This window comes from Garra rufa, chromosome 9 (genome assembly GCF_049309525.1).
Source record: "Garra rufa chromosome 9, GarRuf1.0, whole genome shotgun sequence".
NCBI classification, from domain to species: domain Eukaryota; kingdom Metazoa; phylum Chordata; class Actinopteri; order Cypriniformes; family Cyprinidae; genus Garra; species Garra rufa.
This window is the reverse complement of record NC_133369.1, coordinates 3,968,265-3,981,024: the sequence shown is the minus strand read 5'-3', so window position 1 is coordinate 3,981,024 and position 12,760 is coordinate 3,968,265. Positions and strand designations below refer to the sequence as shown.

Below are 12,760 nucleotides of genomic sequence, written 5' to 3'. Positions count from 1 at the left end.
TCCTTTCATCTTTTTTTCTTTTTTGACAAGACTGCTCTATCAAAAAGTGCATATTTACACACACACGCTGGTTATGATGTAATGGATCAACAAAAGTGTATCTCATGAATATGAATTAGGATGTGCACAAATTTTGCAAATGTTTTTGATGAATATACATCTGAAAATTGTCACTTGTCATATGCAAAATGTTTGGCAACACTTTACAATAAGGTGAAGTAATGTGAACTAACAATGAGAAAATAATTTATTAACATAGATAATTTTATATTCACTAATGCATTATTTAAAAATAATTATTAGTGCATAGTTTTGGCACTATTTACTTCAATGAGGTGCACAAGCTCAGATCAATAAGGCCTGTGATAAAAAAAATCTACAAAATCTATGCTGATAAAAAAAATCGAGTGTCTATTACACTAAGTGCAAATACTATTTTTACTCACATTTGGCGCTTGGCGCCTGTTCATTTTAGGCTTTTTGACTGATTACTGGACTAAGCTATCTTTCCCGTTTGCTTCGCTAATACTATCAAAAACACACTAGGATTACATATAAACACATTTGGTTATTTCTAAAGTGAAAGTAAACTGTTGAGAGAAAAACAGATCCACACCTGTATATTAGATGCGTGCAGCTCTTAAAGTGATGGAGCTAATCTTGATGCCGATTGTTATTAAAGGGACAGTTCACCCAAAAATGTCACTCACTCACATGTTAGTCTCGCGTAGCCAGACCTTCAGACTGACGGCTAAAGGTCTGGTATTCATGGCAGCTTTCATTGGCCAAGGCCCGCCCATAAGGCCGTTTGACCGACATGTCAAACAACCAATCACAGTTTGTTCGTAGAAATGCCCCCACAACAACAGACTGGCATGCAACAAGTCAGTCATTGAAATAACCAGCATTGAAAGTTAACGAAGAAGAGGGAGAACAAGCAGTAAGCCAGTAATTTGTTCGCGAATGTCGCAAATGTGTATAACAACAATGGCGTCAGCATAAGCACCTTTTAGCAAAATGCGAGTAAATCAGTCTGCGCTTTGTTTCCCGGCGGACCGAAAATAAACGCGACACTCGCGTGTTCCGGAAATCCGGTCAAATTCAACTAATCAGATCACGACTTCGACATTCCTGAAGTGTTTCCAGTTAAGTGTACCATATGCATCAGACGTTTAGCCAACGTTCCGTGGGCGTGACGTCTGAGGCTGAGACTACTCACATGTTGTCACAAACCTCTATTAATTTTTTCTTGTGCTGAACACAAAAGAAGGTATTTTGAAGAGTGTGGATAACAGTAGCTGGTCCCCACTGACATTGATAGCAGGAAAAAAAAATCAACTACTATGGAAGTAATTGGGGACCCAGCAACTGTTTGGTTACTCACATTCTTCAAAATAAATTATGTTTAACATGTTTTATGTTAAAAAAAAATAATGACAGAATTGTCATTTTTGGGTGATGGTAGGCTAATGAAACAAAGAAAAATCACTCATTGCTCTTGGCTGAAGAATACAGCTGCTTAAGAGTCAATGTATAATTTATGTATATAGTGTTTTATTTTTATATTTGTTAATTCAATTTCTTGAATGCTGCTAAATACATCTACTGCACCTGAAAATTAAAGTTTGTTTTATTTGTATATTATGTGTATTTGTAACATGTAGCCTATCTTTGTTCTTATTTTTTAATAACAAAGATTTAAAAAATTACAAAATTGACAAAATGACAAATTTTTCGCTCAATTAATTTTTTATTTTAAATTTTGTTACCTTGTAAGGCTTTAGTTTTAAAATATGGAAAATAGTTTAGCTGTACTGCTCAGACATCTTCAAAAATAGTAAAACCAACATGACAAAGAATCGTGATAAAACGTGAAATTTATGAAAAATAATTGTGATATGATATTTTTGCCATATCACCCACCCCTACTTATACTGTCCCAATAAGGTGGCATCCATTAAATAATTTGAATAAAAATTATAATTTACACATTTACAATTTGTTCTTATTGCATACTCTTTTATAATGTACTACAATGATGAGGGACAGATAATTAACACTATTTGTAATAAATCATTTAAATAGTAGAAAATCTTACTACCTATTGCTCTTTGCATTTTTTTCTTGCTGCCTAAGAAAAAAAGTTGATAAAAAGACTGAATCCAATATTTGGTAATAATATAACATAATGAGAAATGTAATAATATAATAATAATAAGCAAGTTATTGTAGGTGGGTCATTTTACTGGTGTAACAGTAAAAAAATAGTATAAAAGTATTTTAAAAAAAAAGTTGTTGTAGATTTTAGTCGAATTCAATAGCAATAACTGGCATGATCCTCTCTAGGTCAAAATCACCAAAACTCAACATGAGGCTTAAAATTTAAATTAAAAAGTTATTTCTATCAATATTATTTACAGTAAAGGACCTGAGCTGATGTGAACTAAAAACAGTTGTATTATTATTAACTACTGTTAACAAAAAATGAATTGCTCATTGTTAGTTGCGTTAACTGACATTAACTAATGGGACTTTTTTGTAAAGTGTTTCCATTTTTTTTCACTCTTGATATTTTTTGCATGGTGTGGTGAACATTTTTATGGTGAAAAATTACCTTTTTTTCATCTACATATTCAAAAATGACATGCGTTCTTGACACTGAACAATACCTTTTGGCATTTCAAAATGGGTAGTCACTGTCCCCAGGCTGCTTTTGATGATGCAGGTGTAATTAACACCCTTAACCTCAGAGATATCCAGTCTGCTGCCGTCTGCTAATAGGGCGGTTCGATTGGTTACTGTGACGCCATCAACCAGCCATGAATATTGAGGGCTGTCCCACTGCGTCATGCCATGATTATCCACGATACACTCCAGCACACGTGTGACTGACGCCTTTAGAGATTCCACTGAAAACAAAAGAAAAAGTATCTAAGAAAAACTATCCTGTTCAACTAGTTTCTTTTGAGCTATGCACGACATGCTGCCTGTAAATTCAAATATAGCCATGCATGAGAAGATAATCAAAACAGCTAAGACAGTCGTGCATGGGTCAGTCAAAAAAAAACATTTGCATAGTTAAAATGAAATGAAAGGTTTACCTATCTTTCGCACTTCTATGGAGTCGTGCTGCTGGTATCCATTGCTATCAGTAACAGTGACCTTGTAGATCGCAAAGTCCTCCTCTGCAACATCAGTGACTTGCAGAAGTGCATCTCCTTTGCCCAAAGATACTCTGTTTCCATGTGACAGTCTGAGGTTGTCCCTTCCTCTCTCGCGGTCCCACGTCACCATGTCTATCTTGTCGTCTGGGTCCTTCTCAAATATGGCTTCCAAAACAAATGTCTGGCCCAGTGCAACGTAGATAGGTCGTTCAGTCTTAAAGTGGACCGATATCGCTCCATGGAGACAAACAGGCACTAATGGTAGTTATTTGAAAACAATTAGCATGTTATTAGTTTTTCAACTTACACAAAGGGTTGAATGAGTAGCCAAATGACCTAGTTGAACAACTGACTGGTAACTATTTATTTTGACCCAACCCATCAAAATGATTAAAAAAAAACGCAAACAAACAGAAATCAGACTTGTCTTAACATGAACTAGCAATAAAAATAATTAGTTAATTAGTAAATTAGTTAATTTCAACACATTACTTTTTTTTTTAATCAAAAGTATCTGTTTATTTTTATTTGATCAGAGCTGACTTGAACTAACATCGAATAATTGTATTTTTTATACCTAACATTAATGAAGATTAATAAACAGTGTTGTACTTTTAAAAGTAATGCATTTTAAATATTGTGTTACTCCCTAAAAAATTAAATTTTTAATGGAAAGTAATGCGTTACGTTAAAACTGGGAAGGGCTTGCTTGTTTGTTTTTATATAAAAAGTTAAATGAAAAAGCCTCAGGCTGTAGGAAAAATAAATTAACGTCTGTACGACAAAATGCAGGAGAAGAAAGTTCAACACTTCAGCGATAATAAAAAAAATTCAAATCAAATGTTATTAAGACACTGGTTAATAAAATGAGATTAAATACATAAAGGACATTTGTGTTATTTAACAAGTAATTATTGTAGGTTTTCGTCATATTCTGAGTTTGCATTTGACTGTTTTATTCATTTTGAGGAAAACTGAATCTGTTTTTGTTTGTGCAGACGAGATAAATGCAAATTCATATTTAGTCTACAACTACAGAATTTTATCGTGTTCACACAGCACACAAAACTTATTACTAATTTCTCAACATGTGGACAAAATACAAAGTAAAACAAAGTAACTTAGGCCTATTTGAAAAAGTTATTCAAATATTTCTTGTACATTAAAAGTAATGTGTTACTCTACTAGCTACTTGAAAAAGTAATCTGATTAAGTAATTCACGTTACTTGTAATGCATTACCCCCAACACTGTTAATAAATGTAATAAATGAATTGCTCAGTTAGTATATTTTAGTCAATGCATTATAATGCATTACTATTATAAAGTGTTACCGTTTTCTTCTTTTGATATTTTTTCATTGCGTGGTTATCATGTTTATTTTTACGTTATTTAACGTTCTAATCTGAAATAGCATTTTCTCTTACCATTGTTTTTCACATTTTCTGAACTGATATAATTCCAGGTGTTCTGAAATATTCGGTGCCTGAGATTTTCTGTGACACTGGGCGGAGCTAACATGAATATTCATGAGTTTCCCGTTCATGAGTTTTGTCTTAAAGTTGCACTCAAATATTAGTGCTTTCTGTAACGTAATTTCATTTCAGTTTCGAGCTAATGTATATACATATTTATTGTGCACAGACATTTATTAATTACATAAGAAATCCAGTTTATCGTTAGAATATGCATCATATAGGCTAAATAAATTAAGATATTTTACTTGCTGATTTTTACTTTATTCACAGAGGAAAATTAACTAAAATGTTGCATGGGCTATATTAATTTGCACTTTAAAAAGTTGGCATTTAATACAATCAAGAAAGCAAATGATTATCATCCTCCGTATATATAAAGGAGAAGTATAACTTTGAAGTATTCTCGTAATATTTCGACTTTATTTTTGTAGTATTTGGACTTCATTCTCATTCCGGCTTTATTACCGTAATATTTCAACTTTATTTTTGTAGTATTTGGACTTTATTATTGTAATATTTCGCCTTTATTTTTGTAGTATTTGGACTTTATTCTCGTAATATTTCGCCTTTATTTTTGTAGTATTTGGACTTTATTCTCGTAATATTTCGACTTTATTTTTGTAGTATTTGGACTTTATTCTCGTAATATTTCGACTTTATTTTTGTAGTATTTGGACTTTATTATTGTAATATTTCGACTTTATTTTTGTAGTATTTGGACTTTATTCTCGTAATATTTCGACTTTATTTTTGTAGTATTTGGACTTTATTCTCGTAATATTTCGACTTTATTTTTGTAGTATTTGGACTTTATTCTCGTAATATTTCGACTTTATTTTTATAGTATTTGGACTTTATTCTCGTAATATTTCGACTTTATTTTTGTAGTATTTGGACTTTATTCTCGTAATATTTCGACTTTATTTTTGTAGTATTTGGACTTTATTCTCGTAATATTTCGACTTTATTTTTGTAGTATTTGGACTTTATTCTCGTAATATTTCGACTTTAGTTTTGTAGTATTTGGACTTTATTCTCGTAATATTTCGACTTTATTTTTGTAGTATTTGGACTTTATTCTCGTAAAATATTTCGACTTTATTTTTGTAGTATTTGGACTTTATTATTGTAATATTTCGACTTTATTTTTGTAGTATTTGGACTTTATTCTCGTAATATTTCGACTTTATTTTTGTAGTATTTGGACTTTATTCTCGTAATATTTGGACTTTATTTTTGTAGTATTTGGACTTTATTCTCGTAATATTTCAACTTTATTTTTGTAGTATTTGGACTTTATTCTCGTAATATTTCGACTTTATTTTTGTAGTATTTGGACTTTATTCTCGTAATATTTCGACTTTATTTTTGTAGTATTTGGACTTTATTCTCGTAATATTTCGACTTTATTTTTGTAGTATTTGGACTTTATTCTCGTAATATTTCGACTTTATTTTTGTAGTATTTGGACTTTATTCTCGTAATATTTCGACTTTATTTTTGTAGTATTTGGACTTTATTATTGTAATATTTCGACTTTAGTTTTGTAGTATTTGGACTTTATTCTCGTAATATTTCGACTTTATTTTTGTAGTATTTGGACTTTATTATTGTAATATTTCGACTTTAGTTTTGTAGTATTTGGACTTTATTCTCGTAATATTTCGACTTTATTTTTTGTAGTATTTGGACTTTATTATTGTAATATAATATTTCGACTTTATTTTTGTAGTATTTGGACTTTATTATTGTAATATTTCGACTTTATTTTTGTAGTATTTGGACTTTATTATTGTAATATTTCGACTTTAGTTTTGTAGTATTTGGACTTTATTCTCGTAATATTTCGACTTTATTTTTGTAGTATTTGGACTTCATTCTCGTAATATTCCGGCTTTATTTTTGTAGTATTTGGACTTTATTATTGTAATATTTCGACTTTAGTTTTGTAGTATTTGGACTTTATTATTGTAATATTTCGACTTTATTTTTGTAGTATTTGGACTTTATTCTCGTAATATTTCGACTTTAGTTTTGTAGTATTTGGACTTTATTCTCGTAATATTTCAACTTTATTTTTGTAGTATTTGGACTTTATTATTGTAATATTTCGACTTTATTTTTGTAGTATTTGGACTTTATTATTGTAATATTTCGACTTTATTTTTGTAGTATTTGGACTTTATTCTCGTAATATTTCGACTTTATTTTTGTAGTATTTGGACTTTATTATTGTAATATTTCGACTTTATTTTTGTAGTATTTGGACTTTATTATTGTAATATTTCGACTTTAGTTTTGTAGTATTTGGACTTTATTATTGTAATATTTCGACTTTATTTTTGTAGTATTTGGACTTTATTCTCGTAATATTTCGACTTTAGTTTTGTAGTATTTGGACTTTATTCTCGTAATATTTCAACTTTATTTTTGTAGTATTTGGACTTTATTATTGTAATATTTCGACTTTATTTTTGTAGTATTTGGACTTTATTATTGTAATATTTCGACTTTATTTTTGTAGTATTTGGACTTTATTCTCGTAATATTTCGACTTTATTTTTGTAGTATTTGGACTTTATTATTGTAATATTTCGACTTTATTTTTGTAGTATTTGGACTTTATTATTGTAATATTTCGACTTTATTTTTGTAGTATTTGGACTTTATTATTGTAATATTTCGACTTTATTTTTGTAGTATTTGGACTTTATTATTGTAATATTTCAACTTTATTTTTGTAGTATTTGGACTTTATTCTCGTAATATTTCGACTTTATTTTTGTAGTATTTGGACTTTATTCTCGTAATATTTCGACTTTATTTTTGTAGTATTTGGACTTTATTCTCGTAATATTTCGACTTTATTTTTGTAGTATTTGGACTTTATTATTGTAATATTTCGACTTTAGTTTTGTAGTATTTGGACTTTATTCTCGTAATATTTCGACTTTATTTTTTGTAGTATTTGGACTTTATTATTGTAATATAATATTTCGACTTTATTTTTGTAGTATTTGGACTTTATTCTCGTAATATTTCGACTTTAGTTTTGTAGTATTTGGACTTTATTCTCGTAATATTTCGACTTTATTTTTGTAGTATTTGGACTTTATTATTGTAATATTTCGACTTTAGTTTTGTAGTATTTGGACTTTATTATTGTAATATTTCGACTTTAGTTTTGTAGTATTTGGACTTTATTCTCGTAATATTTCGACTTTATTTTTGTAGTATTTGGACTTTATTCTCGTAATATTTCGACTTTATTTTTGTAGTATTTGGACTTTATTCTCGTAATATTTCGACTTTATTTTTGTAGTATTTGGACTTTATTATTGTAATATTTCGACTTTAGTTTTGTAGTATTTGGACTTTATTCTCGTAATATTTCGACTTTATTTTTTGTAGTATTTGGACTTTATTATTGTAATATAATATTTCGACTTTATTTTTGTAGTATTTGGACTTTATTCTCGTAATATTTCGACTTTAGTTTTGTAGTATTTGGACTTTATTCTCGTAATATTTCGACTTTATTTTTGTAGTATTTGGACTTTATTATTGTAATATTTCGACTTTATTTTTGTAGTATTTGGACTTTATTATTGTAATATTTCGACTTTAGTTTTGTAGTATTTGGACTTCATTCTCGTAATATTCCGGCTTTATTTTTGTAGTATTTGGACTTTATTCTCGTAATATTTCGACTTTAGTTTTGTAGTATTTGGACTTTATTCTCGTAATATTTCGACTTTATTTTTGTAGTATTTGGACTTTATTATTGTAATATTTCGACTTTAGTTTTGTAGTATTTGGACTTTATTATTGTAATATTTCGACTTTATTTTTGTAGTATTTGGACTTTATTCTCGTAATATTTCGACTTTAGTTTTGTAGTATTTGGACTTCATTCTCGTAATATTTCGACTTTATTTTTGTAGTATTTGGACTTTATTCTCGTAATATTTCGACTTTAGTTTTGTAGTATTTGGACTTCATTCTCGTAATATTCCGGCTTTATTACCGTAATATTTCAACTTTATTTTTGTAGTATTTGGACTTTATTATTGTAATATTTCGACTTTATTTTTGTAGTATTTGGACTTCATTCTCGTAATATTCCAGCTTTATTACCGTAATATTTCAACTTTATTTTTGTAGTATTTGGACTTTATTATTGTAATATTTCGACTTTATTTTTGTAGTATTTCGACTTTATTCTTCTAATAATTCGACTTTATTCTCATAGTATTTCGACTTCATTCTCGTAGTACTTTGTCTTTAATCTCGAAATATTACGACCTTAATCTCGTAATCTTAGATTTTTTTTACGTGGCATATAAAACGCTGTCCTAGAAATGCCTGTTGGCTCATTAGTTAGAACATGTCCTTAAATTAAATCATAATAAATTATATTAAATCAAACTTACAGCACACAATCTACAAATGAAATCAACAATCTAAAGGAATAAAAAAATAAAAGGAATAGGGATGGGCATATCGATCCTAAAGTATCGATATATCGATACTGATGCGAGTATCGAAAGTATCGATGCTCAAATTATAAATATCGATACTACGGTGTTTTATTTACCAGTGGTTTTGTTTATTTAACAAAAAGCAAGGCGTACAGCGCGCATTTAATTGGACTTATAACCTATGTTAGGGAATAACTGTTCACGATTTAACAATTTTCCTACTCATCTAAACGCACGCAAATGTTGCAAGACTGAACCAATCAATCACAGAGAGCATTCACTCACTTCAGACAGTGCATTCAAACAGGGCTGCGTTTTCTAAAAGTTTCATAAGCATTGATGCTTTTGGGAACGGCAGCCCAGAACAATGCTTATCTGAGGACAGAAAAAAAAACTATTTCATAATAAACAAACTGAAATTGTAGCCTACATAATTTGTGCAATTACATTTCTTTAAATTAACACTTACCCCCAGTTTCACAGACAAGGCTTAAGCCTAGTCCTAGACTAAAATGTAAGTCTGAGCTGTTTCAACTGAAACAAAATTGCACTGATTGATATTAAAATATATCAGTGCCTTTGTTTTGTCCAGGGGCGTTGCTAGACCCTTTTTACTGGGGCACGTGCCCCAGTAAAAATTTGCTGTGCCCAAGTAAAATCTTAAATTTGAGTCATAATTTACTTTGCTTATCCCGAAATAAAGACATTAAAATATATAGGAAAAACTGAATCAACCCATCTAAAAGCAACGCAGTTTAACCGAAGACTATGCACGCACAAATCAATGCCCGTTAATTGTGTTGTAAATGCAACTGGCTTTCAAAAAAGAAAAGTGATATGAGTAATGGGGGGCCTGTGCCCCAGTAGAACTTTAGGTCTAGCAACTCCCCTGGTTTTGTCTCAAGATGCACACCTGTAATGTTTTTTTCTAAGCATGTTTATAAAAATGACTTAAATGTCCTAATTGAACTATGGCCTAATCCTGGCTTAGTCTAAGCCCTGTCTGTGAAACCGGGCCTTAAAGTTCATTGATCATGTTTTGTAGTAATGTTAATATAAATTATACACTGTCAGAATAAAAATGTTGTATTTTATGTGTGCAACAGCCTGTCACTGGCAGCCCCTTATGAAACTAAGTATTTTCAATTATAGGTTTTGTAGTTACCACTACAGTAAACATATTTTAACCATGTGTAAAACATAAAAGTTAATTAATTGCAATTAGGGCATATTAAATGTTAAAATGCATTTCAAATGCAAAGTTAATGGTATAATTACATATTTTACTCTTATTAATTTAATAAATGTAGTAATTTATGTTAAGTTTAGAAGTATCGTATCAGTATCGATATCGATGATACTGGCCTTAAAAGTATCGGTATCGTATCGAAAAACAAAATAAGTGATTTAGCCCATTCCTAAAAAGGAATAAAAAAAACTTAAATCAGTTTGACGCTGAATTTCAAGTAATTTACGTTAACGAAAACAGTTTATATGGTCCAAGGAGCACTAAAAATTTTAGTGGCGCTTTAACATGAAACAGGAAACTCATGAATATTCATATTGAATATTTTTTAACATCTACACCAACCCTAAACTTAGCCCTTACTATAATAAAAAAAAAAATCTGTTTTATTGTTGTACAATATGATACCAATAACGTTAGATCGATCTGCGCATGCCCAGTAGCGAAATATGTCTCCCTTCTAGACTTTACCCGAATATTTCAGAACACCGGCTTTGAGGTAATAACACATGACATGTCGAACTGCCCAAGGAGCTCTTATAGTTTAACTAGTAACTAGTATTTCATTTAATAACAGCAAACTCACTCAAAGTGGTACACACAATCCAAACCAGCATCCATGACCCCATGCCACCTGACAAATTAAACATCATTAGAGAGATAGTATGTCTGCCTTTTTTATTTCTGATTAACGTTAACTTATCCACACAAAAAAGTCTCAGTCAGGTAACTTGCACTTTTCTGACTCCAATGTTAAATAATGCCCATAAAGTCGAAATAAACAACCTTACCTTGACTTTCGTGGTTTGAATTCCGTGTTTAGGCTACTGTCTGCCGTATTAAGATCGTATTTCCCTTATTACCATAAACAAAGTGAGTCATAGCTACCTGTATGAACATTTGTAAATACACCTGCACGCACGTGTGACGTCGACGTCTACGTCTTTTGAACGTGACGTCAGCAGTCAATACAATTTTTTTAAACCTCATGATTTATGAAAGTTGAAAAAAAAAATCACACATGTAAGAGCCTACTAATGTCAATTCGTTAAAAAATAAATTCTGGTTGATTATAATTCTTATGTTTTGTCTTTGATGGAAAAAAAAACAACAACTAAAAAAATCATTCAATGTCAAAAATTGCTTAGCCTATGTATTTATTTAGCTTATTTATGTATTTATTTTACTTTCCATGTTGTATTATTTTTTATACTTTAGATCGTTATAGCTATGTATTTGTTATAAAGTATTTTGGCTTAAAAAAATAATTATTAAGAAATCTTAAAAAAAAATCGTTTGTAGTATCGCAATTATATCATTTGATTTAAACGATGAAAATACTAGATAAATTTAATATAATATAATAAAAAAAATAATGTAGGCCTATTGTTTTTGTTAAAAAGGAAGTAGTAAACACATAATTGGTCAAAAACTAATTTTGGAATACGCTTAAATTTATTTATTTCTATGTATATATATTCTTTTAGAAATAACTGACGAAGCTCGAATCTGCCGAAGAGAAATTTTAAGGTGGGCGTGTCGTTCTAGAAGTAAACAGTAGACATCAGGTGTGATTTCTACGTATTAATTATTTAAGGTACTATTTAAAAAACCCTCAGGGTGAAAAAGTGATCGTGTTTATTTCTAAATTACTTTATTTTCCACATTTGCAAAAGACATTATTTCATTCATTCGCAGTTGTTATGATAATGCCGTGAGGTGAGGCGTCAGACAGGTAAATCAGGAAGTGATTGAGAAAGCAACCTTTCATCCTGTTGTCGAAACCAAGTCGGACACGAAAATGAAATCCGATAGAAGACTGCTTAGTAAGTGTATATAACATCTTTATTTTCTCATTTTAATGCAGCGTAGAACTAAAACCATTGTAGACTCTGTCGTTGTGCTTGTTGTTAATATGCATTCCCATATGAGACAGTGATTGATGTCAGTATCTCTTTTAATTTGACAGAATGTCTTTTAATATGATTTATATGCTTTAATATGTGACAGAACTAAACATCTGGAAACTAATTGAATGTTTTTGCTCAGGCCCTCCAGACTGACATGAACATACTGCTGCATCCTGTTGTGGTTTTCTCACTGACAAGTAAGTTTTGCCTCTTGATACACAGGTGAATTTTACAGTGATACGTCTAAATTTGATAAAAACGACAATAATACTTAATTTGTAAAGCACCTTAGTCACTTAAAATACATTTGAATCATATGGATGACATGTTTACTGACTTTTGTACCCGATAAACTTTTTTTTAAGCATTCAAAATTATAAACATCTTAAGCACATTTTCTATATCTTGAAAGACAGGAAATGTAGGTAAGCATACATCTACAAACCTAAAAATATAATACATCTTTAAGATCAAAACGCAAA

General features: G+C 30.0%; 1 protein-coding gene across 1 annotated transcript in view; it reads left to right on the top strand.

Moving 5' to 3' along the window:
* Positions 1-12,432: 12,432 nt before the first annotated feature.
* The window catches only part of LOC141342487 (V-set and immunoglobulin domain-containing protein 10-like), a 10,210-nt gene continuing 9,882 nt past the window's right edge, over positions 12,433-12,760 (top strand). The window contains exon 1 of the mRNA XM_073846943.1: positions 12,433-12,475. Coding sequence (XP_073703044.1) covers positions 12,433-12,475 — 43 coding nt within the window. The remainder of the gene's footprint in view (positions 12,476-12,760) is intronic.